The 24,592-nt window shown below is 63.5% G+C and overlaps 6 protein-coding genes across 6 annotated transcripts; 4 read left to right on the top strand and 2 right to left on the bottom strand.

The window, feature by feature from the left end:
• The first annotated feature begins 972 nt into the window (after nucleotides 1-972).
• CHLRE_03g173050v5 (uncharacterized protein) lies at nucleotides 973-2,748 on the top strand. Its single transcript, XM_001703247.3, has 4 exons — nucleotides 973-1,198; nucleotides 1,323-1,469; nucleotides 1,668-1,912; nucleotides 2,073-2,748. The coding sequence occupies exons 1-4, from the start codon at nucleotides 1,009-1,011 to the stop codon at nucleotides 2,295-2,297; spliced, it is 807 nt and encodes a 268-aa protein (XP_001703299.1). The 5' UTR covers nucleotides 973-1,008; the 3' UTR covers nucleotides 2,298-2,748.
• Nucleotides 2,749-2,764: 16 nt separating this feature from the next.
• Nucleotides 2,765-4,724, bottom strand: CHLRE_03g173000v5 (uncharacterized protein). The gene is made up of 2 exons (XM_043060910.1): nucleotides 4,099-4,724; nucleotides 2,765-3,755 (listed from the first exon to the last, which is right to left on the bottom strand). Exons 1-2 carry the CDS (start codon nucleotides 4,591-4,593, stop codon nucleotides 3,591-3,593), a joined length of 660 nt encoding a protein of 219 aa, XP_042926039.1. The 5' UTR covers nucleotides 4,594-4,724; the 3' UTR covers nucleotides 2,765-3,590.
• Nucleotides 4,725-4,870: 146 nt separating this feature from the next.
• Nucleotides 4,871-8,308, top strand: CHLRE_03g172950v5 (uncharacterized protein). Its single transcript, XM_001703248.2, has 6 exons — nucleotides 4,871-6,224; nucleotides 6,445-6,600; nucleotides 6,751-6,837; nucleotides 6,963-7,034; nucleotides 7,166-7,198; nucleotides 7,350-8,308. The coding sequence occupies exons 1-6, from the start codon at nucleotides 5,025-5,027 to the stop codon at nucleotides 7,377-7,379; spliced, it is 1,578 nt and encodes a 525-aa protein (XP_001703300.2). The 5' UTR covers nucleotides 4,871-5,024; the 3' UTR covers nucleotides 7,380-8,308.
• Nucleotides 8,309-8,359: 51 nt separating this feature from the next.
• Nucleotides 8,360-11,852, bottom strand: CHLRE_03g172900v5 (uncharacterized protein). The gene is made up of 7 exons (XM_043060909.1): nucleotides 11,422-11,852; nucleotides 11,089-11,172; nucleotides 10,865-10,904; nucleotides 10,748-10,753; nucleotides 10,484-10,582; nucleotides 9,970-10,080; nucleotides 8,360-9,735 (listed from the first exon to the last, which is right to left on the bottom strand). Exons 1-7 carry the CDS (start codon nucleotides 11,775-11,777, stop codon nucleotides 9,601-9,603), a joined length of 831 nt encoding a protein of 276 aa, XP_042926038.1. The 5' UTR covers nucleotides 11,778-11,852; the 3' UTR covers nucleotides 8,360-9,600.
• A 110-nt stretch (nucleotides 11,853-11,962) lies between these two features.
• CHLRE_03g172850v5 (uncharacterized protein) lies at nucleotides 11,963-16,551 on the top strand. Its single transcript, XM_043060908.1, has 11 exons — nucleotides 11,963-12,056; nucleotides 12,143-12,206; nucleotides 12,514-12,618; nucleotides 12,900-12,943; nucleotides 13,313-13,372; nucleotides 13,562-13,781; nucleotides 14,140-14,244; nucleotides 14,491-14,670; nucleotides 14,988-15,079; nucleotides 15,440-15,606; nucleotides 15,762-16,551. Exons 1-11 carry the CDS (start codon nucleotides 12,015-12,017, stop codon nucleotides 15,871-15,873), a joined length of 1,191 nt encoding a protein of 396 aa, XP_042926037.1. The 5' UTR covers nucleotides 11,963-12,014; the 3' UTR covers nucleotides 15,874-16,551.
• A 971-nt stretch (nucleotides 16,552-17,522) lies between these two features.
• On the top strand, nucleotides 17,523-24,534 carry CHLRE_03g172800v5 (uncharacterized protein). The gene is made up of 7 exons (XM_043060907.1): nucleotides 17,523-19,043; nucleotides 19,187-19,752; nucleotides 19,859-20,413; nucleotides 20,633-20,692; nucleotides 20,983-21,042; nucleotides 21,224-21,508; nucleotides 21,681-24,534. The coding sequence occupies exons 1-7, from the start codon at nucleotides 17,831-17,833 to the stop codon at nucleotides 22,188-22,190; spliced, it is 3,249 nt and encodes a 1,082-aa protein (XP_042926036.1). The 5' UTR covers nucleotides 17,523-17,830; the 3' UTR covers nucleotides 22,191-24,534.
• Nucleotides 24,535-24,592: the final 58 nt, after the last annotated feature.

Here is a 24,592-nt window from a genome sequence, read left to right as displayed (position 1 = left end):
CGTGAAGCTGAGATCGGATGGGAACAGCCTCTCAGCCTTCCACGCCGGCTCAAGCGGTATGCTATGAGCCAGCGGGAAAGGGCAGCACGCAGTCGAGCGGCCGCACCCCGGCGTGCGGCGCGCAGGGGACCCAGGTGATGATGTGCCGTGCACCCGCCGTACCATCCGCCGTTAGACACACACACACACACACACACACACACACACACACACACACACACACACACACACACACACACACACACAACTGAGCAAAACCCGTTGAAGAGGTAGGGCTGTACCGAGGGGCCGACACGGCCAGGAAACCGTGCCTGACTGTACGAAAGGGGACAAACTCGGCTCTACAACGTCATGTTCGCCTGTGCGTGTTGCGTTTTTTCAAGCACGTCAATTAGCTCGCTCCTGTCGTCCCGGGAAATTAGCTGGTTCGCCCTGTTCAGGGACAGTCACACTGGCGCACATCTACATGGAGATGCGTGCGCGCGCTGCCGGCAACAAGGCTGTTGTGTGCGGATGCAGCTGGGTACCGGTTCTGTCTCCCGGGCACCACGCTACTAACCTCACATCGCCTCATCATATAATCTCAACAGGTGCTCCTTGAAGCTTGAGGCGGTGCAGCAGCTCCACAACAGCCGCTAGATGATCAATGAAACCAGCCGGTCTGGAGTGACGTCGGCAAGCGGGACGGTCTAGGGTCCCAGCTAGCATGCAGCGGCGAGGGGAGCTGGGTGGAGGTCCGGCGGGTCAAACTTGCCGAGGAGGTGCGGAGACGTGCCGGTCAACGGTTGGACGGGTCCGCGCCATTGGTGCTAATCTTCACGGCAATGCCTTGAGGTCTGTGCTGGTGTGCTGCGCTCGTGGCGGCTTCATCGAAAGCGCGTCGGGCACGGACCAAGCGGACGCCATGATTGCCAGCGCATGCGGCCTCCCTGAGATTTTACTTGCCCGTGCTGCCCCGCCGACTAGCCGAACACTCTGAAACCCTGCGCGCCAGAAGCACATAACACAATGTCTACCGCTGTCACCAAGCGCGACCCCGCGGCCGCGGCACCGCCCGCGGCGCTGCCCAGGCCGGTCGCGGCCCCTGCTGCAACGACACCCGAGCTCGCTGCCCCTGAGGCCGCGGCCGCCGGCGCGGCGGCACCTGAGACTGCAGCAACCGCCAAGAAGCACAAGGCAACCGCATCGGGGCCGTCGGGTGCGTGGCTTCACGCGGTCGCGGACCAGGGTTGTTTGGTTTCGAGGGCGAGGGGTTTTTTGTCTAGGGCGCGCGCGCAAATGCCGCAAGTTAAACCCTGCGACGCTTTGGTTGCTGAAATCAGGTGGCTACATCTCCGAGAAGCTTGCCGTGTTTGCGCGCGCGGTACGCAAGATTTGGAAGGACGCCAAGGACACCGGCAAGCGCTACAAGGCCGAGCCGGGCGGCGGCAAGACGACTGCCACGACCGGCGCCACCACTGCTGCACCGGGTAAGTGCGTGCGCGTGTGTGCAGGCTGCGTGTGCACGTGGTCAGGGCCTTAGGGGTAGTGCAGGTATGGGCACCAGTTGAGGCGGGTTCCCGGGCACGTGGCACTCGTGCAAATGTTCGACCAAATCTGCATAAGCGTGGCGCACCAAAGCTCCCATACCCTCATCCGAGCCTCTGTTGCCATGGCAATGCCCACAGGCCAGCCGGAGCAAGCCGCGGTCGAGGCGACTGCGCCGGTTGCTGCAGGCGCAGCTGCCGCTGCCACCACCACTGCGACCCAGCCACCGTCTTCCGCCTCGCCACGCACCTCGGCCGCCGGTGCCGGCGGCATCAACCCCGTCACGGGCGCAGTGCAGCGGGTGGCGGAGGCGGCTCAGACGCACGAGCCGGCGGACCAGCTGGAGACGCACCTGTCGCCCGCACACAAGCTGTCCAACGCAGTGGTAGGTCGGAATGATGGGTCGGGCTGCTGTGATTGCAAACGTTGGTGGTGATAGTAGGAGGGCCTCGGGAAGAATAGAGCAAACACACGGGTTGCAACTGCCATTAACATTATCCCCGAACCGAACCGGTAAACTTAGTTTGCGCTGCCGATGCGTGCAGGTGAGCACGGTCGAGCACGTGGCTAGCGAGGCAGCGGCGGTGCAGGCGAGCCTGACCGCCGGGGTGCGAGAGGAGCTGGAGAAGATGACACACGACAGCCACGAGGCTCAGGTGCACCCGGCCCAGCCGCAGCAGCCCCCCATCACCTCGCCCGCCACCGCCGCCGCGCTGGCCCAGCCGCAGGCAGGCACCGCCGGCTCCACCCCCGCCGGCATGGACGTGTGATGAGACTAAGGGTCTAGTGGAGTGGAGTGGTGTGGTAACATGGTAACGTGGTAGCGGCGTGTAACGGGGAGGTCAGGGGCGCCGCGTGCAGATGTGGTGCCGGTGCCGCCGCCGCCGCTGCCTGGGCCGCCATGTGCTGCCCCGCCCTTCGTGGCTGCCTCATGTGCTGTTGCAGTGATCATGCATGTCCTGCGCACGTTGTGTAAGTGACTAGCTCGCTAGGTTGGCATGATTGATGTTGGCGTCGTGTTTGAGGGCTGTCGCTTGACACTGCATGTGTAGTTTGCCACTACCTGAACGTCCATGCGGGGGCCGCCGGGCTGGCATGAGTTCGGGGCAATGTGCTGTGCGTGCGTGAGTGCGGAGGTGTTGCCGTGTGCTCAAGTCATTCCTGCTATAGCGTAACGTCCTGCAACCGCAACGCAGTGCATTGCGCAAAAGAATAAGACCACAGGCGCTGTAGGACAGTGCTCTTCGTATTACAGCTTTTGGACGGTTGGCCCTCGTTGACACGCGTTTTGAGTTGCACACGTGTTCGCGTGTGACATTACGGCAAACTGTTGACCACGACGACAAGCGCCTCATTTGCGAATCCCGTGCAGGCCTTGTGCCGCACCATGAAGATGAGCCCGAACTGTTAGGGCTTCTTCATGTACCGTGTCCTCCCTCGCTCGCATCCCGAATCTGGTGAGAATAACACCTCTGCTTCATACCGGCCAGGCTGCGCTGTCAACATGACCTTCACAGGTGTACAGTCTCCTCATTCATGCGATCTGAGCCGAGACTATGATTTCACCATGCATCTCGCACCTCCCCGGCACTGCGCACATCAGCCAGCGCGGGGTCCTCCGTGGGGGTCCTCGGAACTTTCCCTAGTCATCCGGCCTGACCCGTGGCCTTGCCCCAGTCAAATGGGGGCCTCAGCCCCATCTCCTGAAAATCCAGCACAGCTGCACAGACCTGCGCTGTCAGCACCTCGCCCTCGCTCGGCCCCGCTCGCATACACGCAACCGAAGCGCAGGGCACACTCTCCCCACCCACAAGACAGGCCAACGCTTCCAGCCTCCAGCAGCGGTCAGTGGCAGCCTCGTTGCCACTAGGCATGTGCCTCCGGCCTCCCAGCCAATCGGGCAACGTGTCGCAAACCTTTATCCAAGCTACCTTCGGAGTCCATCGGCAGCCCGCAGCCTCACCCAGGCATATCTCCGAAGCCTGCCGCCGTGCAGGTGCGGCCCATGCCGCCTCCTAAAACGTCCTGCACTAATCCTCCGGAAGCAATCCCAGCCGCACAATTTAGCGCTTTTTCTTGTTCTTCTTCTTGCTGCTACTGCCGCCGCCGCCGCTGCTGCTGGCCGCGGCGGGCGCTGCTGCTGCCCCGCGGTCGTCCGCGGACGTGGAGGCGCCGGCGGAGGATGCTGAAGTGGACGCCTGCGGCTGCACGGCGCGGGCGCTAGCAGGCTGCGAAAAGGAAGATGAAGGCAGTAGCGAGTACAGAGGCGTAAGCAGTGGGCGAAGGAACATTGCCAGAGAGAGGGAGCTGCGCCAGGTGCGCGGTTGGTGGGCGCAGGGCCCAGTGTGTGTGCACCCGCTCTCTTCTGTCCCTTTGGCTGCCGGCGGCACTAAGCGGAGTCTTCCACCTCGCACCCAAGTAGCATAAGCAGTGGATCTTATAACGGGGTTGTGGCCCTTTCCCAGCCCGCGCCAGCCTGTGAACGACCCTTGACACACACAGTGCCGAATTCCTCTCGCGCATTCCCCACATATGCTGCCGCTGCCGTCAGGGGCGCTCTCTGCCCCTCACCTGGGAGGAAGAGGGAGCAGCGGAGTTCGAGGAGCCACTCGTAGAGGCGCCGGCTGACGCCAGGATTCGGGCCTCCGCTGCCGCCGCCGCCAGCTGCGCTGCCGTGGGAGTTGGCACCGCCGCTTTCCGCGCCGCCACCTTGGCGCCGCTGCTGCTGCCGCTCACCTTGCCGCTGGCCCCAGAACCAGCCTTGCCGCTGCCGCCGGTCGTCTTCGCGGCCACTTGCCGAGGACCCGACGACGAGGCGGGCCCGAACACGAGTTCGCGAAGCTGCTGGACGACGGGGTTGCGCTCCAGTGCGGAGCGCACGGTGGGGCCCCACCGCTGCCACGCCACCAGCCCCGAGGCCACCGCTACCATGGCTAGGAGCGGTCCCGACTGTGACGTCGGCATCACCGGTACCGGCAGCCCCCTTTTCCGCAGCTTGCGCTCGGCGGTCGCGGTCACAATCGCCGAGCGGAAGCGATTGCCGTGCACTTCATCCGTCCAAGTCATGGTAATCAATCGCTTTGGATCAGGTAAGTTGCGTAAGCGAACCGGGCGGGGTGAGGAAGGAAACAGTTGCGGTTTGCGCTTACTGCTAGAAGGCACCGACAAAATGCAAAAGGAAGTCGACAAAGTTTGTGGTTCTGATATAGCGAGAGGGCTATTGCCGTTTTGTGGAGAAGGAAGAGGTCCATGCGGACTGCGATGGGTGCACTCAGCCGCAGTCCCCGCCAGCCCGCCTGCTGGCGCATGCCTTGCGACATTTTGTTACATCGTCATAGTTTGTGCAACGTCATTAGCATTACTTACGCGGCCAATACCAAACGGAGACAGCCACTGCACAAACCAAAGTTTCGTCAACTCAGCCGCCCGAGCAAGCCGCCGCTTTCCTTCCAATAATATATACTACTCTTTTTCACACGTTCACTAGTTGCTGAATCATGGGAAAGAAGGATAAGGGCGACAAGAAGGGCGAGGCGGCCGAGACCAAGTCGGCGGCCGCTGGTGGGGAGATGTCGGTGGGCGAGGCGCAACAGCGGACAGACTTTCTTATCCAGCCAGAGAAGACTGTACCCAAGCTGGACACCAGCAAGTGGCCCCTACTGCTGAAGAACTATGACAAGCTCAATGTCCGCACCGGCCACTACACGCCCATTCCTGCGGGCTCCACGCCGCTTAAGCGCCCTCTGAAGGAGTACCTGTCTTACGGTTGCATTAACCTGGACAAGCCGGCGAACCCCAGCTCTCACGAGGTGGTGGCATGGGTCAAGCGCATGCTGCGCGTCGAGAAGACGGGCCACAGCGGCACCCTGGATCCCAAGGTGACGGGCAACCTCATCGTCTGTATCGACCGCGCCACGCGCCTGGTGAAGGCGCAGCAGGCGGCGGGTAAGGAGTACGTGTGCATCGCGCGCTTCCACGGCAAGGTGGAGGGCGGCACCGCCGCAGTCAACAAGGCGCTGGAGACGCTGACCGGCGCGCTCTTCCAGCGCCCTCCGCTCATCTCGGCCGTGAAGCGCCAGCTGCGCGTGCGCACCATCTACCAGGCCAAGCTGTACGAGTACGACGAGGAGCGCCACCTGGCCGTGTTCTGGATCAGCTGCGAGGCGGGCACCTACGTGCGCACGCTGTGCGTGCACCTGGGCCTGCTGCTGGGCGTGGGCGGCCACATGCAGGAGCTGCGCCGCGTGCGCTCCGGCATCATGGGCGAGGCGCCCTCCAACAACATGGTCACCATGCACGACGTGCTGGACGCGCAGTGGCTGTACGACAACTTCAAGGACGAGTCCTACCTGCGCCGCGCCGTGATGCCGCTGGAGGTGCTGCTCACCAGCTTTAAGCGCCTGGTGGTCAAGGACTCGGCGGTCAACGCCATCTGCTACGGCGCCAAGCTCATGATCCCGGGCCTGCTGCGCTTCGAGAGCGGCGTGGAGGTGGACGACGAGGTGGTGCTCATGACCACCAAGGGCGAGGCGGTGGCGGTGGGCATTGCGCAGATGACCACGGGCGTCATGGCCACGGTGGACCACGGCTGCGTGGCCAAGATCAAGCGTGTCATCATGGAGCGCGACACCTACCCGCGCCGCTGGGGGCTGGGGCCGTACGCGCAGATCAAGAAGAAGCTCATCACCGAGGGCAAGGTGCGCGGGCGCAGGCGCAGGCTGACAGGCGGGGAGGGGTTAAGGGCGGGGGCTGACTGGGTGGCTAGCTGGCGGGATAAGGGGAGGGGAGCCTTGGCTGAGGGGGCGGCGTGTGAAGCGGTGGTGCTGGTGGGGTGGGCTCGCTCAACGTCATGTACTCACCGCGAAATGCGTCTGCTAACGCTGCCATGCCGTGACGTCTCTCCTGCGCTCCCTACAGCTGGACAAGCACGGGCGGCCCAACGAGAACACGCCCAAGGAGTACCTGCGCTCGCTGCCCGACTTCGTCGCCAACGGCGGCGCGTCGGCGGCCGCCGCCGCCCCGGCTGCGGCCACGCCGGTGGAGATTAAGGAGGAGGGGAAAAAGGAGAAGAAGGTGCGTCGGTGGGGGAAGTCGTGAGCAAGGGCTCGCATCCAGCTTGGTCGATTTATGCTGCTGCCCTGCTCTTCAAGAGGCGCATCGCGATGCTGCTGCCCGCCGTCTTACCGGTCCCGCATCCGTCGTCGCGCTCTTGGCCCGTCACAGGAGAAGAAGGACAAGAGCGGGGACGTGGACATGGCTGAGGCGGACGTGAAGAAGGAGGAGAAGGAGAAGAAGAAGAAGGAGAAGAAGGTAGGCGATGGGCAGCGGCGTGTGGAGCGTCGACTGTCTGTGTAGCACGTCTTGTCTGCGCATTGGTGGTGCATGCGTCTCGCGTCCCTGATCTAATGCGGCTTGCATGGTGTTCGGCAAAACAGGAGAAGAAGCGCGCCGCCTCGGAGTCTCCGGAGGTTAGCGAGGAGACGAAGCCGGAGAAGAAGAAGGACAAGGTGCGTTGGTCGGTTTTGAAGTGGCTGCAGGGATGCAAGCGGTCCAAAGTACTGCCTTCAATAGTCGTGCGGTGGGTGGGCACACGGGACGCTGAAGTGCTTTGCACGTTTCTTTGTCCTCCGCCCCGCAGAAGGAGAAGAAGGACAAGAAGGAGAAGAAGAAGGTGAGCAAAAAATTTCCCCGCCAGTTACCGTACGGTTTCTTGGTTGCACGAGTTGGCGGCTTGGCGCTGTTGCCTGGCGGCGTGGGATGGCTTCACAATTTTGTGTGCTGTGCACTAAGCTTCGTCCGATTTTATCTGGAATGTTTTGCAGAAGGAGAAGAAGGATTCGGACTCGGACTAAGCAGCTGGCGTCAGCAGCAACGGGCGCGGCGGCGGATAGGCTAGCAGCGGCACATGCATCACCATATCATGGCGAGCCGCAGCTGCAGGCGGCTATGTCTTGCAGCGCGTTCTTGGCCCGCGGGCTGCATGTGTGCAGCTTGCTGCCGTAGACACTGGCCGAGGCCGTGCCGAGCTTCTTCGCCCAGTTTGCATGTGTTTGGGGCGAGTTGGAGCCGGCCGGTTGCGGTTGGTGCTGTATAGTAGACGGCCTTCAGGCGAAGGCTCTAGGACCCGGATCAAACTGTGCTCTGCTTCTCTAATGTGGGAAGGCGGCGCGCGATACGCAGGTGGCCACGCGGCCTTCTAGGTCAGGCGGGCCGGGGCGAGTGGTGCAGCGGTGTCGCTGGCAAGGGGTTATTAGATTGGGTAGCTGGACGCTCTCTGACACAGACAGGCTCACAATCGGACATCATCCTCGTGACGTGACGACTCCTTGACGAAAGTAGGCATGTGAGGTACTTCACCGGGACTCCTAGACGAAAGCAGGTTGACAGGCACCACCAGCTGACGCAGATGTGGCAAGTGCTGTCCACGTGCGCAGTACTGAGTGTGTTGTTTGGACATGGGTGGTGGGGGCTAGCGCAGACAGTGCATGAGTGCACGTTGCTCGGGCGACGCTGATGACATCGACAGTTGATGCCGGTTGCTAAGTAGGCATTATGGCAAGGTAGGCGGTCGGGGAGCAGGAGGTGCTGCGGCGTGCGCATAGCGCGTCGTGAGCACTGCGGCAGCGGCCGGATATAGAGGCGCTTGAGCACAAGTGCGGTGGAGTTGAATGTGCTTCCGGGATTGGGCCTTACGCGGGTCCGGCTCGGGGTTTCCGAACCACCTAGCAAGGCCAGATCGCTCATGCGCTAACAGGCTATGCTGCTGTAACATGTGCAGTGCAGTCTCGATCCCACTACTGCCAACGAGGCTGTGCTTGGCTGTGCTTGGACGCCTGCGGTACTGTTACATCACGGCTGAATGCAGCCGATTGCGCCTGCTTCCCAGGGTCGTCCCATCACTCCCATGCGCAAGTCGAGCGTCCAAACAATATCAAGTGTATAATGCACCTCGGCCTTCGGACGCCACTGAGCCCCCAGCCAATTCTTCATAAGGGCGATCAGATACCAAACTGTTCATTGCCCCAATGCCCTCGTTGGAAAACATCGACGTCGTCATCACGACACACCGTATTGATCAATGCCACCATCTGAAGGTGCTACTTGTACAGACCGTACCGACGCGCCGAGCCCAATCACTGTCAGCGCCCAGAGGGCATATGCCATGTGCACCAGCAGGTGTTGCACCCCCGCCCATAAGCACAAACCATGCATTCCGCTAACTCACTCATGCCGCATCACGGGAAACACGGTCTCTTCTCTCCAACGGAAAGTGGACCCATACCCCATCACGTCCATCATCTCAGGCCGGACTAGCCTCGGTCCAGCAGCCAAGCACAGCCACCCACAGCTTTCTCCAAACATCAAAAAAATGCTACGCAAGCCGACACTGTACACACTCTATCAATGACCAGCCGGCTTGACACACCGTACCTCTACAATTGCAACTGTTGCAACTCCTGTGCGCCAGGCAGGCTGGCCGTGCGCATGACTCCTGGTGCCGCACGGCAGCCAGCCGCCGGGCTCCCTGCCATGTCCGCTGTCGATGACACAAGGCATTTGCGCCGTGTGCCTTGCGCGCACACGCATGCATATGCGCATGCGCCGGCAAGTGGCCTTGTTGGGCCTTATTGCACCGTGTAAGAGTTGTCACGCTGTCCCAAACAAAAAAACACCAATTACGGTACTAGCAGAACAGCCCGGGACGCTTTGTCGATAAGCATTTGGGACGCGCAACAGCTAACAGCCTCAAGCCACGAGCCACTCACGACCACAGCCTCACCGACGGTGGCCCGCCGCCGCCTCATACCCGCCAGTCCACCACGCCCGATCCGCAGTGCTGCCCTCCTCGGCGCTTATGCGCCCACACGGGCCAAGCGCTTGTCACTGTTGACCGTACCTCCACCCACAAGAAGCCTTCCGCCCAGCATCTCGCCCGGCGTCCCGGTTGCCCCCCACCCCCGAAGTAAGCCATGCCGCCGACAACTTGCCTGCAGTCCAAGCGGTAGCTCGCAGACATGCGTGAGCGCCGCCGCAGCCCACCAACCGTCCCTCGCGCCGCCGTCCACACACTGCTCACTGCGTTGCCGCTGCCGCCGCCCCAGCCGCCGCGCCTGCTGCTGCCGCTGCGGGCTGCTGCTTCTGCTGGTTCACGAGTAGCTGCGACATGCGGGACTTGTTGCCCAGCACCTCCAGGTACTGGTTCTCGGCCTGGGGGTTGCATGTTGGCGGGCGGGTTCCGTGCACACTAGGTTAGGCGATGGATGGGATGGAGGGCGGGCGACGGTTGGCGGCGTTTGGAAGGCTAAGCGGGGCGCAATGGCGCGGCATACCGCACGGGGCCGTCGCGGACAGAATCCGTCAAGTCATGGGCGACGGCACTAAACGCAGTTGCCGACACCCCGATGTACTGCCCTCCCCCCTCCCGTCCCTTGGGCCACGCACCTCCTCGCTGTGGTACACGCACGCCACCTCGGGCTCGCTCTTCAGGTCGCCCACGTAGGCGAAGGTGTTCATGCGCTGCTTGCACAGGTCCACGTCGTGCGGCGTCACCAGCTGCGCGGGCATACACCGCGGGGACGATGGGAACTAGGGGTGACAGGTCGCTCGTGAGTGAGCAAGGTAACTCGGCTCCGGAGGTCAGCGGATGGCAGGTTTGCAAGGCAATCCCGTCAGCGTCGCACCGCATCGCATGCACAATCCTGCGTGTTTTCTTCCCTTGTGCTCCTAACACCGCGGGGCAGGAGCGCGGGTACGTACCAGTGCAGGACTTTTGTGCCGGGTATAAAGCCAACACCTATGCCTGCAGCTGCTGGCGCCCCCCGCTGCCTTCGTGACTTTCGTTTGCATTCTGGAAATGGTTTAAACAAAGCCCCACTAGCAGGTGATGAACAGATGGTTGGCGCCCAGCACCCGGCGCGCCGGGCCCTCCGGCCCTCCTCTCCGCGCCGCTGCCCACCTGCTCGCGCTCCAGCAAGCCCACGTTGGCGCGGCGCAGCACGCAGCCGCCCTTGACCTGCGGCTGGCTGATGTACACGTTGAAGGGGTTGTACGTCACCTGCGGCAGGGGCAGCCCGGCAGGGAGGGGGGCGTGAAGGCCGGAACATGCGTGTGAAGACTCTGTGGCACGCCCTCTCCCGGCGGCTGCAGCGCCAGGTGACAGGTTACCAGCCCAGCGCTGCTTGCCGCCTGCCACCAGCTGCCACAGCGGTGGGCCACTCACAAAGACCTGTGGGAGCGCAGACGGGCCAAAGGTTGCTGTCAAGTTTCAAGTATTACTGCATGGCCAGAGTTGTGTGCAGGTGAGCTGCCGCCAGCAAGCCAGCGTCCAAGCACTTACGTTCATGCTGAGCACAGATGCCGAGTAGCCGTTCGCCATGCTGCGCGCAACAAAGTCACAGGATATCAGGCAAAAGGTTAACGAAAGCTTTGTAACGATGTGAAGCTCTGGTGCATCTCGCCTCCAGGTGTACAGCCCACCCATAACCGCAGCCGCCACGAACCCCAAGGGGCATTCTTCCGGCCCTTGCCCTCTGCCCCCACACGTCACATGCAGGCACGCACCAAATGTCCGCGTTAGGCACCGCGCGGTCAATAATTTCTGTGCTGGAAACGTTGGCCGGCGTGAGCACCACCTCGCTATCGAACCTGAAGGACAGCGAGGCGCAAGATCGCACATGCTTGGGTTACGGGACCGGTGGGCGGCACAGCCCAGCCAGGGTTTTCCAGGGGTGTTGCGCTCACTTTGTGAGTGCTAGGGCTCGACCTGCCAGCGCCCGGACATCCATAATTGGGTATAATTATCAATTTTGCAATGAGCTAGCGAGTGACTGCTCCAATGGCGCGCGGGCTGTCGCCGCGTCCCTTGGCGCCAGCTCGGCGCCAATGCGGCCTCACCAGGTCCCGATGCCCAGTCCCACGACGAAAGCTGCTGCAACTACCGCCTGCGCAAATCCGCCAAGCAGCGATGACTCCGCCTTGCTGTCCTCGGGCTTCACCGAGGAATTGGGGCCAATGGGCTGACTGAAGGGCCCGGTCGCCGGCTGCTGGTATTGATGGTGTTGCGGCTGCCCCACGTATGGTGGGTAGTCGTTGTAAACACCGCGAGGCGGAAGAGGGGGCGGTGGCACTTGGGGCCGGGGCAGCTGTGGCAAAGGTGGCGGTCTACGCCCCGGTTCGTTTTGAGCTCTTGTAACGATGCATGTCCTTGTCTGCCGGTCGGCTGCTCGCAAGACTCGCGAGCCCGTCAGCATGTCGGGTTGGGTTTCGGGGTCCTGGTTGCGGAAAGGGCGCGCTACTAATACGGTGTTGTGTGTGTATTGTTATTGTTGTAAGACAGTAATCTATGAAGCCATATCTGAAAGTAAGACCTTGCAAAGCGAGCATGCCGACGAACTGCATGGCAAGACGTCCGACGACTGCTTTAACTAGTAGGGCTCCTCCGTTCAAAAGGGTTGTTCTGTCATACACATATCCCTTACAGTCTAAAAATGCAGTCGCTTGCCAAGCAACTTTCTGCGACACCGCGCAAGGTCGGTTAGCCAGCCCTGGCACATTTTGATCGCTAGACGCCTTCACAGGATTCAAACAATGGTGATTATGCTTGATTTTGCCACAGGCGGGTCGCCCGCAGCTGTGCGCGCGGGAGCGGTGCGCGCGGGTCGTGCGTGCACAGGCGGCAGGTGAGTTGCGCTGATAACTAGAGCGGTTGTGAAGTATGACGTGCGTAGGGATCGGCAGAGCATGTGCTGGGTGCACGCACCCCCGCTTCGCACTGCGGGGCCTCAGGGCCTGCACGTCTTCCACACGTCTTTGCGTGTAGCTCGCCTCAGCTAACCCTTCTTCAGCCCCTGCAGCCCCTTTTCGGCTCAGAGCTCCCATCGTGTTTGGCGTAATTGGCTGTCACGCAGCCTGCCCCTCGCCGTAGCACTGACACAACCAATACCGTGGGCCTTTGTCCTCTCCCACCTGGCCACACCGCGCTACCAGGCGCCCCGGCCCCTGCCGCGCCGGCAGCTGCCGCCGCTGCTGCCGCCAACAGCGATGAGCCCAAGTACGTCAAAAACGACAAGATCTGCAAGGACGTTACCGAGGGTGAGGGCAGGGCAGCGTGTGTGTATGTGCGCTAGGGCCGGGTTTCGTGGGTGAGGGGGCAGCGAGTTCCCTGAGCGGCGGCGGCAGCCACCTGCGTGACCCCAAAACCACCATGACCCTGGGGTCAACGCACGAGACGGGATGTGTCAACACGGATTGGGGGCATGCAGTCGTGGGGAGGCGGGCGACGGCGCGCATTGGCAGCTGTACTGGTCTGAAAACTCCAGCTCCAACCTCCTGTCGCCTGCGCCCCCCCCCTCCCGCCCTCCACTGGCCTACAGTTATCGGCAACACGCCCATGGTCTACCTGAACCGCGTCACCCGGGTGGGTCGGGCAAGGCATGGTGCGACAGCAGCACCGGGATGCGGGGGAGCATGTGTGACTGCACTGCTGGGTTCCGGGGTGGGGCAGCGGGCGGACGCGTCAGACGCGGACTTGGCAGGGCAGCCGGGTGGGATGCTGCTTGCCAGGTAGCCGGGGCACTGGACCGGTTGCCCCATGGCTGTGCGTTACGGGCCGGCAGTGGCGCAGCTGGCAGTGCGAAGCGCGCTACGGTAATGGCAGGCACAGGCGGTGTGGTGAGGTGTGGTGTGGCCGGGACGTGGTGCCCCTCGCCACTGGCACTGTTGCTGCCGCCGCTTCCCACACACGCGTGCACCGACACGCACGTACACACGCACACAACACACGCAGGGCTGTGTGGCCAAGGTGGCGGCCAAGCTGGAGATCATGCAGCCCTGCAGCAGCGTCAAGGTGGGGGCGGAAGAGGCGGGCGGGGCTGGAGGCGTGAGGGGGACTGGAGGTTTGGAGGGGGACTGGGGGGTTGGGCGGGACCAGAGGCTTGGAAGCGGACGCGGGCAACAATTTCCTCTCCTCTGGTTGACCGACTGCAACCCCTACGCCGCATCCCACCACCACCACCACCACCATCACGTCCACCAGGACCGCATCGGCCGCAACATGATCGAGGACGCGGAGAAGCGCGGCATGATCAAGCCCGGCGTCACCACCCTGGTGGAGCCCACCAGCGGCAACACCGGCATCGGCCTGGCCTTCACCGCCGCCGCGCGCGGCTACAAGCTCATCCTCACCATGCCCGCCTCCATGTCTCTGGAGCGCCGCGTGCTGCTGCGCGCCTTCGGGGCGGAGCTGGTGCTCACGGGTAGGGCTGTGTGTGTGTGTGTGTGTGTATAGAGGTTGGGAAGGGTTGGGGGTAGGTTAGGGGTGTGTGCACGCGTTTGGAGATTTGGGGTTGTGCGCCTGAGTCCACGTGCTAGGGAGGGGGAGGGGTTTGGGGGACGTGTGTGTGTATGGGGTGCGCATGGAAAGGGAGCGGAAGCCCGGAGTGGGTAGGGTGGGGTCCGGAGTGTGGGATGGATGCGGCTTTTGGGGGCGACGAGCTCTTGCGTCTGCACCTGGAAGGCGAATGCTGTCAAGCCGTACGTGTATGCATGCGTGTGTGTTTTGTGCGCCCACCGTTGCCCCTCTGCTCCCCGCCTCTCTCCCCTGCTTTCCGCCAGACCCCGCCAAGGGCATGCGCGGCGCCGTGGAGAAGTGCAACGAGATTGCGGCCAAGACGCCCAACTCCTACATCCTGCAGCAGTTCGAGAACCCCGCCAACCCCGGTGAGCAGCTTGGAGTTGGGTCGCGCCGGGGGCTGGGGCTGGGGGCTGACACCAACGCCACGACCCTGCTCCCGTCCACACCGGCGCCTTCTGTCGCTTTCTGTGCCGCCGCTACCGCCACCCTCACGCACGCACCCTCACACGCGGCACCCGCGACTTCAGCCCCCCGGGCGGCAAAGCCCCAAAACAAAACATGCCATGGTTGGGCCGTGACCCACCCGCCGCCCGTCTGCCCGCTGCCGCCAGAGATCCACCGCCTGACCACGGGCCCCGAGATCTGGCGCGACACGGCCGGCACCGTAGACATCTTGGTGGCGGGCGTGGGCACCGGCGGCACCGTGACCGGCACCGGCGAGTTCCTCAAGTCCAAGAAGCCGAGCCTGCAGGTGATCGCCGTGGAGCCGTCCGAGAGCCCCGTGCTCAGCGGTGAGCTGGGGGAGGGAGCGGGAGGGGCAGGGTCAGGGACGAGGGAGGGACGAGGCGGAGGAGAGGGGGCTGTGTGCCCGGGCACAATGTGATGGAGTTGGGGATATGGGAGGAGCAGAGGAGCAAAGAGGCAGGAGGCACTATCGTGAAGCAGCAGCATGCCGAGTGGCGGCGTGTCGTCGTGTATGCGGGGAGGGGTCGTGGAGGAACGGGACCAACAGCATGGGGACACCGCTTTGCCATTCCTGCGCACCTGCCCGCTGGTGTCTGGAGCTAATGTCCCCGACCCGGTCCCGCCCCGGGCCCTCACTCCTCAGGCGGCAAGCCCGGCCCCCACAAGATCCAGGGCATTGGCGCCGGCTTTGTGCCCGCCATCCTCAACACCACCGTGTATGACGAGGTCATCAAGGTGGGGGAGGCAACACGGGGAGGCGAGGGGGAGGATGGGGTTGGGATGAGTGCGAGAGGACATACCGTACGGTACACATGTGGGGGAGTGAGCGGGAGTAGGCGGGCGCCGGGTGGGGTGGGGGGGGTGCCGGTCCACAGCAGCACCCACGCCCCAACCCACATCATCAGAGTCACTTCAGACGCAGCCCCTTCATTCCAACGCGCAGTCAGCGCCCTGCTGTGCCTGCCCTGCACCCGCGTTGCCTTCTCGCCCAAACCCCGACCTATCCCTCCGCGCCACTTCAACACCGCCATCACGACTCCTCTTATGATAACTGTGGTCACGACTGATCTCGCACTACACCTTTGCACCTGCCAGATCCCCAGCGACGACGCGGTGCGCATGGCCAGCCGCCTGGCGGTGGAGGAGGGCCTGTTCTGCGGCATCAGCTCCGGAGCCGCGGTGTTGGCGGCGGTGCAGGTGGCGGCGCGCCCCGAGAACGCCGGCAAGCTGGTGGCGGTGGTGCTGCCGTCCTTCGGCGAGCGGTGGGTGGACCAGGGGTGGACCGGGCGGGAGGGACTGGGCGCAGGGTTGCAGGTTGGCACCTCCCCTACCTCCCCCATGACGGGACTTTTTTTGTTGGGCGCGGGCAGATAACCCCCTCTCCCTGGCCGCTACCCTCCTCTCCCGCGCTGCGCAGCTACCTGTCCTCGGTGCTGTTCAACGACCTGCGGTTGGAGTGCGAGCAGCTCAAGCAGGACGAGCGGGTCAAGGTGGTGGACGCTGCGGGCCGCGAGCGCTACGTGCCGTGAGCAGGAGGAAAGGATAGCAGGAGCAGGAGCAGCGGCAGCGGGAGGAGCAGCGGGAGGAGGAGCAGGAGGAGGAGGGGTCCGGGTTGTGGACAAAAGCGGCTTGGGGCGGGAGTTCTTGTGTATTGTGCGGGCTGCCGCGTGCGAGATGCAGCGGCGTGCCTTGCACGTTGCATCCTGGCGGGATGGGTCCCGAGACCCGAGGCTTCTGGCTGCTGCGCTAGCGCTTGCACGTTGGACTGCGTAGGGTGTAGCTCCTTGGACAAAGCTTTGCCGGAAATGGCAGTGGCTGTGACTTTGGCAGTGAGCACGGTAGATTGCGTGCGGGCTTGGCCGTCGTGCGTTTCAACGTGCGTGTTGGGCGACGTGGGTGCGAGTGAGGGTGTGTGCGATTACTATGGAAGGGACTGTGACTTGGGTGGGAGCTGCGTGGGTGCTCGAATGCCCTGTGCCTGTGTGTGTATGTGTGTGTGTGTGCCGATTACTGATGTTCGGGTCAGCAGGATGGGACTGGCCGTCTCTGTGATGGAGGTATGCGGGTGTGCAGCTGGTGGGGGTGTAGGCGGTGGGGCTGCTGGTGCTGGCTGCTGCGGGTGAAGCGGTGGCCGGATGCCAGCAGTGGACAGTGGAAGTGGACAGGAAGGCCCTGCTGCAGGCCGCCACCTGTAAACTCCCGGCGCTGTTCACCATTTTGTCGGCTCCTCCTTCCCCCCTCGATCCTCGTGGAGCCCCAACACGGCAAACTGCAGGTGAGGCCTGAGTTTGGGTGCAGGGTTGCATTAGGTCATGGGCAGGGAAGTGGCGTTCTGTGTGTGCTGCGCCCCTTGCAAAGGCCACGACCCTCCTGTCCCTGCAGAGGTTTTGCCATGTGTTTGCAGGGGGCGCTTATTTCGCGGGGTGGTGTGGCGGCGTGCAGCGCACCGAGGGAGGCGGCGAGTGAGAGGGCGCGGCGGGTCAGGCGCGGCGGGTCAGCACGTCGCTGCGGGGCGGCGGCGAGCGAGCGACACTTGCCGGACTGGCTCAAGGTGGGGGCTGCAGTGGCGCTGGCCTGGGGCGGGTTCATAGCGACCATGCAACGAAATTCAGGGGAAAGCCAGGGTCTGCAACGTTAGGCTGGGTGTGTCGCGAGGGCAGCGGTGAACTCGCCCAGCGTGCATTGGGAACCCGGCGATGATGCATCGGACCATGCCGGATTTGCCGAGGCGCCCTCCCTTGCCTCATAGTTATTTCTTCTCCGCTCGTCAGGGTATAAACGCACCTGCACTGTGCTCATTCCATGCAAGCGAACCTGCGATAGCTTCATCACGCGCCCGTTGTGCCGGCGTGTGTTTCTCGCACGCTCGGCGGCGTTACCGTATCACGGCTGCGCTGCCTCTTTCAGTGCTCTTTCAGTGCTGCCACTCTCTCGCTAGCGCTGCAGCAACGTGAAGTCTTCGCCGCCAAAAAATCTCGGAAGCGCAGATCTGCCGCCTTCCCGCGTTTCGGCTGCCGCGCGCCTCTCGGCCGGTAAGCCGGCGCGCGCTGTGCACGGGGTGATACGCATCCGCATTTGCGGCAGCTGGAGGGGGGTCGCAGGGGCAGCGCGGCCGCGTTGGCGTGGCGAGCCCACTGACCTTGTCTGTTTGCGAACTCCGAGACCTCGACCCTCGCCCATTTTCACATTATCACTCACCGCGGTCGCCGTTTCTTGCCCCTTCCTGCCCGTTTTCAGGGCAGCGCCGAGCACGTTGCGTCACCTGCTTGGCGCGGGGCCGAGTCGCTTTTTGCCCGCGCACGCGTTTCTCCTCTCACCTACCGGCCTTTTCAGTAGCTGCATCGTCGGGACCGACTTTGCGCGCTAGCGCACGGCCGCTGCGGACGGCAGCGACCCCAGCCCGCGATCGAGCCTTGTCATCAGCGTCCCGGACCCTCCGCCGCCCTGTCATCAGTCGAAACCGCTCCCGGCAGCACCGCAGCCGTCATGCCGCAACTCACCAAGCCCGCCGCCACCGCCGCCACTGACAGTGGCAGCGCCGACCCGCCGACGAATTCTCTGCCGTTGGCAGCAGCTGCGCCTGCAGCTGACGCTGGCGGCGGCGCAGGCGACCGCGGCGATGACGACTACGGCGGCGGCGGCATCAGCCTGCGACCCAGTTGGGGCCGCGCCGTCACCCGCCAGGCCGCGGTTGCGGCCGCCCCTAACGCACCCAGTGCCGCCATCTTCAGCAACGGCGGCGGCAGTGGTGGAGGCGCGCAGATGCCGCCGGCAGCGGCGGCGCCTGCGGCGGCGGAGCCAGCCGGCCCACTGAGGCACACCGACAGCAAGCTGCGCTCGCACCCCTTTGGCGCCAGCGGTGGCGACATCACCACCGGTAGCAGCAGCGGTAGCGGCAGTGGCAGTGAGGGCAGCGGCGGCGCCGCCGCTGCTGGGCACCCCAGGAACCGCAGTGCCTCATTGCGCGCATCCCTGGACCAACCCATGTGGTCCCCACCTCTACAGCCGCAGCCGCAGCCATACCTTCAGGCGCGCCCCTCGTCCGCTGCCGCCGCGGCGGACCGCACATCGACGCCGCCGCTGCCGCCGCGCTACCCCACCTCCGCCGAGGCCGCCGCCGCCACCGCCGCGGCACGCGAGCTGCTGGATGCCGGCGGCACCTTCCCACTGCACATCCTGGGCGGCTTTGGCAGCGGCGCCGGCGTTGGCAGCGACGGACCGGACAGTGACGGCGAAGGCGGGCATGCCCTGTCGGAGACTTCCCTAGGCAGCGGTGCCGGCGGCAGCCACGTCTTCCGCGGCGTCGGCGGCACCTCGCCCTTCCACGCCGCCGCCGCGCCAGCTAGCGCCGGCGGTGGCCTCGGCGGCGCCGGCGGCAGCCGTGGCTCCCTCCTGAGCGGTCCGTACTTTTCGTACGGCTCGCCGCTCACCTCTGGACCTGCCAATGCCATGGACAGTGGCGGCGCGGCTGCTGGCGGAGGTGACGGTGCCGGCGGCTTCGGCGGCGCCGGCACGCAGGGTTTCTTTTCGCCGTCGCTGCTGTCCCAGAACCCCTCCTTTGTCTCTGTCAAGGGCAATGACGGCGGTGGTGGTGGTGGCGGCGGCCCTGGCGGCGGCGGGGGCGGTATGCTGCTCGTTGTGGACGCCAGCACGGGCCTGGTGGTGGGCACCGCGCAGCAGCAGCCGCAGCAACTGCAAGGTGCGCAGCGTTACACATGCATGGGTATTGAGGTAGACTTTGTCAGCGCCATTGTAAGGCAGTAAGGTCACTGTCCATTGTTGCCATGCCCTCGTAAGCTGCTACCCACCTGTTCCCACCACAACCTACTCGACTGCCTGCAGGCGGCCGCGACGGCGCCAGCACCCCCGGTTCTCTCGCCCCCAGCACACCCGGCGTGCTCACTGGCGGCGGCTTTGGCGGCTTTGCGGGCGGTGGCCACACCCCCGCCACCAGCGTCCCCGGCAGCCTTCGCAGCAGCCTCGACTTGCCCAGGTCTCCCTTGGCGCCCATGATCGGTGGCGCCGGCGGCGGCCGCAGCAGCGGTGAAGGCCGAGGCCAGACGGCGGAGCCGGCGGGACCGGTGGCTGGCGCCGCAGCCACTGCTGATGCGGACGCCGCACGTGCGGCTCTGTCGGCGCTGCTGGCCCGCGGCGGCAGTGGCGCTGTGGACATCAGTAGCCTGGTGGAGGCCGCGGGGCTGTCGATGGCGCCGTTGCAGGGGCTGCCTGGCGGCGGTGGCAGCGGCAGCGGCGGCGACGTGAGCATGTCGGCTGTGCTGGCTGCGGTGCTGCAGCAGCAGGCGGCGGCCGCAGCCGGCATGGGTAGTGGCATGGACGATGCGAGCGATTCGGCGGCGGTGGCCATGGCGAGTGGGCTGGAGCCGACCATGGCGGCGACCGTCCTCAACGTGAGAATTGGCTGTTGTTTGCTGTGTTGCACATGTTTTGATGTATGCCACTGCGCCCTAGACTCGCATCCACACATTCTGACACGAAGCTGTCTTGGTTCCACAGGAAGCGCTGGCCGCGAACGGCGGCGGGCTGAGCTTCAACGTCCTACTGGCGCTGGCGCAGGCGGCCAATGGTGCCGTCGGCAGTAGCAGCAACGGCGGCGGCGCCGCTACTGCCGCGGCCGCAGCTGATGCGGAGCGCGCGATGGCCCTGCAGGCCGCCATGGCGGCAGCTGCAGCCGCCACCGGACCTGCTGCAGCCGCCGGCCTCATGCCGGCGCCGCCGGCTGTAGCACTGATGACCCCTCTGGGCACGCCCGCCCGCGGCCCTCCGCCCGGTTTCATAGGCGGCGCCGGCGGCGCCAACAGCCAACTGCTAGGCGGCCTGCCGCCGCCAAGCCCCGGCTTTGCGCTCCGCTCTCCTGCTGCAGCTGCCGGCATCAACAGCCCCTCCTGGCGCAGTAGCGTGCCGGCCGGCGGCAGTATCGGCAGTAGCAGCCTGCTGGGCAGCCCGGGGCCGCGCACGACGCAGGCGGCGGCGGCCATGGCGCCCCAGGGCCTGTTGGCGGCGCTGGGTAGCCCGCGCGGTACCGGGCCCAAACACAACACGCTGTACAAGGTGCGCACTATGGAAAGCATCGATATGATCCTGGTTGGGGTTGGGGTTAGGTTGCTTTGGATCTGGTCTTACGTTTGCGGGTGGCGAAGGCATGTGCAAGATCAAAAGTGCATTCCCGTCGGGCGTTGATGCGTGCACGGTTAAGATCTGCTCCCTGCATCCTGCTAAACTGCATTCTGCTGACATGCATCCTGCATTTGTGTTTGTATCATGTCGCAGACGGAGATGTGTCGCTCCTGGCAGGAAACCGGCGCCTGCCGTTACGGCAGCAAGTGCCAGGTGAGCGCCGTGTACGGTATGCATCTTCGTGTATGAAAAAACAAACAAATTGCCCGTATGCATCTATGCGTATTCGTGCCCATGCGCGTGTGTGCTCTTGTGTGCGGTGATCCAAGAATAGCCAACCCTCCAGCTTGTCCGGGCCACAGATGTTGTGCAGGTTCATGCATCTGTACACTGCCTTTGTGCTGCACGTAAACCGTCACGACCGTGTGGCGCACGCAAGGCCGTTGCGACCGTCGCTGAAATTACCCGCGGCTGCATTTGTGCCTGTGTCAAACGCACAACAGTTCGCCCACGGCCCCGAGGAGCTACGGACGGTGGTGCGTCACCCCAAGTACAAGACCGAGGTGAGATGGAGTCGCGGCGGGTTCACAGGCACGCGGCCGGGTACGGCAGGTAGTAGTACAATACGGTACTTTGGCAGCACGGTAGCTACAGATGGCGTTCATGCCAACCTCCCGGCCGTTCTGTCCGCCGTACTGAGCCTCACATCCCCGTCTCCCCCCTATGTGCGCCTTGCAACTACAGCACTGCCGCACCTTCTCAGCCACCGGCGTGTGTCAGTACGGCAACCGCTGCCGCTTCATACACACCGCCCCGCCCGGAGCCGCCGGCGGCACGCCGCGCCCCACCCTTCTCGGCCCCGGAGTTGGGCCTTGCAGCCTGCTGGGCTCGCCCCACAGCAGCGAGCACTCTGGCAGCGACGGCGGCGGTGGTGGCGCTGGTGGTGCTGGCGCGGCGCTGCAGGGCAATGCGGAGAGCCTGGGCGCGACGCTGTGGGGCCGCGCCGGTGACGGCGGGATGCAGAACCAGGTGCGTGCGCACACGCTTGCACTCCCGGTGGCGTGCGTGTTTTACGCTGCATCCGCTAGATGTTCCTGCACTAGGGCTTGCTGCTGTGCAGCACCTTGTTGACAGCAATTACCTACCGGACCTGCAGTCTGACCGCGCACCGCTGTTCCCCCTGCGCGCGCACGCCCTGCAGGCCCTGCCGCCCGCCGCCGCCTGCCTGCTGTCCCCGGCGCGCACCTCCTTCTTCGCCGCCTCCCCCACCGCCCGCGGCCCGATGCGCCACTCCGCGCTGTTCAGTTCCCCGCCCTACAAGATGAGCCGACTGCACCCGCCCGTGGATGCTGCCGGTGGCGGTGGGCCTGCGCAGGAGGAGGCTTCGCCAATGCCGCAGCACACGCTGCCGCACCTGCCAGCCACGCCGGCGGCCGGCGGCACGCCGTCGAGTGCGGATGCTGGTGGTGGAAGCGGAGCCGCGAGCCGCGGTGTTGGGTTCCTTCTGGGAGGCGACGGCGGAGGCGGCCGCAACGGCAGCAGCCGTGGCGGCGGTGTGGCGATGCAGCTGTTCAGCGCCTTTGGAGGCGCCGGTGGGGGCCTGGGCGGCGGTGGCGGCAGCGGCAACGGGGATGCCGTCAAGCCGCTGGCGGGACCGGCACCGCAGAGCGTCGGCGGGCCCGGCGAGGATGCTGCCATGGTGGATGTTTGATTGTGCGGAGGTTGTATATCTATCGTGCCGTTCAACAACATGAGTGGAAGGCTGGAAGCGTATGCCTCATGCTTTTCCCGTGCACGGCAACGTCACGACCATGGTTACGTATACCCCCGTAGTTGTTTTGTCTGTGAGGAGGGGCAATGAGCTCGAAAAGCGAGAGCATCAATACCCAGCAGAAGGGGTAGTATGGAGGGGCGCTGGGCTAATGGTGTATGCTATTGTGCATGAACGCGGGAGAAGTGCTGCTTGGCTAGCAAGCGATCGAGAAATACACACACATACACACCTGACGGACCCACACGCGCTTCTCACTTGAGTCTCACACCGGCTTTATTGTGGCGACGGGCTGCCCACACAATAACAAGAACCTTGACAGGTAGGCAACCTGTTGGGGCCCGCCTGCCCCGTAGGCAATAAGATTAACGGTAGGCTGCTTTGCATCGCCTGCCTCCTGTATTGGCGGGGCTATGGGCGGCGCACGATTATGGTATGGGTTGGGTTGGCCGTGTATGCCCACGCCGTATGCCGGGCTGTACATTTCGTCACGCATTTTGCTATTTCCTTTTTTCCACGACATGTAAACACTTGTTATTTGTGGCATGGGCATTTATTGTGGCGTCTCGCAAGGGAGCCGGGCGACAAAGAGAAGCGCATTTGCGTGTGACCCAGATGGTGACGACGACCGGTGGCGCTAGCAATGTGCTGATGGCCCAGATGCGGGCTATCGTCGTGGAAGGTTCATGGTTATTGTGTTGTTTGTACGGTACGGTACTGCACTCATACGGAGTAAGTTGTGTAGGTTGGAACAGTCACCAAATCGAGATGCATGAGAAGGTAAACTGGTACGCCGGCACATGCAGGGCCGCAGGGGAGAGAAATTGAAGGGCACACGTGCCACTGGCGCAAGACGCGGTGTGGGGCAGGCAGGATTGTAGGTCGTGGCTGGGGTTGTATTGTGGCACAGGCAGGAAGAGGTTGGGGATGGCAAGCAGGCGGCAAGAGTCGTGGCACGGCGCCACGGGAGCTACAGGAAGAGTTTATCGGAGTGCGGAGAGGTATGGGGGTGCGGAGCATAAGAGGATGATGTTACCAGAGGGGTAGGTGTGTGATGGGACAGGGTTCAAGGCAGGTTGGCGAGGTCCCGTAGGGTGCAGCTGATGCCCAGACCCTCAAACAGACGGCAAACAGTTTGCAGTGGCAGACCAGAAGTGCATGGCTGGTCGAACGCCGGCGTTACTGTACCGACAAGTTGCTGGCTGGCTGGAAGTTTGCTGATGCGCATTCCTCACGCTCCGGGCGCCCGGCCAGGCGATGGCACCACACAGACAGACCGCAACGCCACACCAGGGGGGTAGGTAGTTGGTAGGCACATGAGGAGGGCGGTGCGCATGGAGCCGCGACGCAACGCCGCAACGGTATCTCTGTAATGCGCTGAGTGAGGGTATTGCGTAGTGGGGCACGTCCCCATTTCAGGGACTGGGAAATTGAGAATGGGGAACAGACCACGCACTTTTTACCCCCTAATAACTTTTGCCCGACAACTTGCGGAGACACCAAATTTGATCCTTAGCAAACACTTGATGCTCCGGTTCCTCCGCAACTTGTCGGGCAAAAGTTATTTGGCTTGCAAGATGGGAGGTACAAAACTCGTCAGGAGGGGGAATTCACTGACCCCAGACTCCAGCGGATCCCTCCTCAAATCTTATGAAGCATGGCGGACACTATCTATATGGATTCTGTGAACTCGGAGGGGTGAAATCTTATGAATGCGGATGTTACAGAGGGGACAGTCCCAGCACCCGAAGACGCCGAGCCATCACAGGGGTGAAATCTTATGCGGGCTGGGAGAACAACCCGCGTGTCTGTCAGCACAGGTGCAGGCACGAAACGTGTCCAAACCGACATGCGTATTCTAGCCGGCCGACTAGCTAAAGCTTCTATTGTATATGTGTATAATGTAAAGCGAGTAGACACAAGCTCAGATTAGCCTGTCTGTCCGCACAATGAAAGCATGTTGCCCTGGAGGGCACGAATTTCAGCATCCTTTGCTGCCGTCGATTTATTAAGATCGGCGTATGTTGTCAAACTACTTAGTGAACGAAGAGGAGGGCTCCTCGCGATCCAGGCGACTCCAGGTCACGACTAGTCTCCAAAGGGTTGCTTTGAGCCTAAATCGCACATTCGAAGACTTTGTGGTTGCTAAACTTTAGATGGAACCTTGTGTCGGACCTACAGGGTCCGTTGGCGCAAAGCATTTAACATCGATGTGCACGATCGTCCGCAAACGTTAATGTCTATTGACGTCTGTAGTACATGTAACATGTAAAAGCCATTGCAACTTGTCCGAGTAGCTAATTCGGCCGCATGAGTGAGGGGAACATATTCAGACCCCTCGG

Source organism: Chlamydomonas reinhardtii, chromosome 3 (assembly GCF_000002595.2).
Source record: "Chlamydomonas reinhardtii strain CC-503 cw92 mt+ chromosome 3, whole genome shotgun sequence".
Classification (NCBI taxonomy): Eukaryota; Viridiplantae; Chlorophyta; class Chlorophyceae; order Chlamydomonadales; family Chlamydomonadaceae; genus Chlamydomonas; species Chlamydomonas reinhardtii.
The sequence above is the reverse complement of the archived record's forward strand: the minus strand, read 5'-3'. Positions and strand labels throughout refer to the sequence as shown.

Excerpts from the sequence above, each read along its gene's own strand:
- CHLRE_03g172850v5 (XM_043060908.1), top strand. The coding sequence starts at position 12,015 with ATGCAGTCGCTTGCCAAGCAACTTTCTGCGACACCGCGCAAG. Across the intron at positions 12,057-12,142 it reads TTTCTGCGACACCGCGCAAG|GCGGGTCGCCCGCAGCTGTG; the intron begins GTCGGTTAGCCA and ends ATTTTGCCACAG. Across the intron at positions 13,373-13,561 it reads AGCCCTGCAGCAGCGTCAAG|GACCGCATCGGCCGCAACAT; the intron begins GTGGGGGCGGAA and ends CACGTCCACCAG.
- CHLRE_03g173000v5 (XM_043060910.1), bottom strand. The coding sequence starts at position 4,593 with ATGACTTGGACGGATGAAGTGCACGGCAATCGCTTCCGCTCGGCGATT. Across the intron at positions 3,756-4,098 it reads CTGCTCCCTCTTCCTCCCAG|CCTGCTAGCGCCCGCGCCGT; the intron begins GTGAGGGGCAGA and ends TCCTTTTCGCAG.
- CHLRE_03g173050v5 (XM_001703247.3), top strand. The coding sequence starts at position 1,009 with ATGTCTACCGCTGTCACCAAGCGCGACCCCGCGGCCGCGGCACCGCCC. Across the intron at positions 1,199-1,322 it reads AACCGCATCGGGGCCGTCGG|GTGGCTACATCTCCGAGAAG; the intron begins GTGCGTGGCTTC and ends TGCTGAAATCAG. Across the intron at positions 1,470-1,667 it reads CGCCACCACTGCTGCACCGG|GCCAGCCGGAGCAAGCCGCG; the intron begins GTAAGTGCGTGC and ends CAATGCCCACAG.
- CHLRE_03g172800v5 (XM_043060907.1), top strand. The coding sequence starts at position 17,831 with ATGCCGCAACTCACCAAGCCCGCCGCCACCGCCGCCACTGACAGTGGC. Across the intron at positions 20,414-20,632 it reads AACACAACACGCTGTACAAG|ACGGAGATGTGTCGCTCCTG; the intron begins GTGCGCACTATG and ends ATCATGTCGCAG. Across the intron at positions 21,509-21,680 it reads ACGGCGGGATGCAGAACCAG|GCCCTGCCGCCCGCCGCCGC; the intron begins GTGCGTGCGCAC and ends CACGCCCTGCAG.
- CHLRE_03g172900v5 (XM_043060909.1), bottom strand. The coding sequence starts at position 11,777 with ATGCTGACGGGCTCGCGAGTCTTGCGAGCAGCCGACCGGCAGACAAGG. Across the intron at positions 11,173-11,421 it reads GGACTGGGCATCGGGACCTG|GTTCGATAGCGAGGTGGTGC; the intron begins GTGAGGCCGCAT and ends GCTGTCCTTCAG. Across the intron at positions 10,905-11,088 it reads GTGCCTAACGCGGACATTTG|CATGGCGAACGGCTACTCGG; the intron begins GTGCGTGCCTGC and ends TGTTGCGCGCAG.
- CHLRE_03g172950v5 (XM_001703248.2), top strand. The coding sequence starts at position 5,025 with ATGGGAAAGAAGGATAAGGGCGACAAGAAGGGCGAGGCGGCCGAGACC. Across the intron at positions 6,601-6,750 it reads AGGGGAAAAAGGAGAAGAAG|GAGAAGAAGGACAAGAGCGG; the intron begins GTGCGTCGGTGG and ends GGCCCGTCACAG. Across the intron at positions 7,035-7,165 it reads CGGAGAAGAAGAAGGACAAG|AAGGAGAAGAAGGACAAGAA; the intron begins GTGCGTTGGTCG and ends TCCGCCCCGCAG.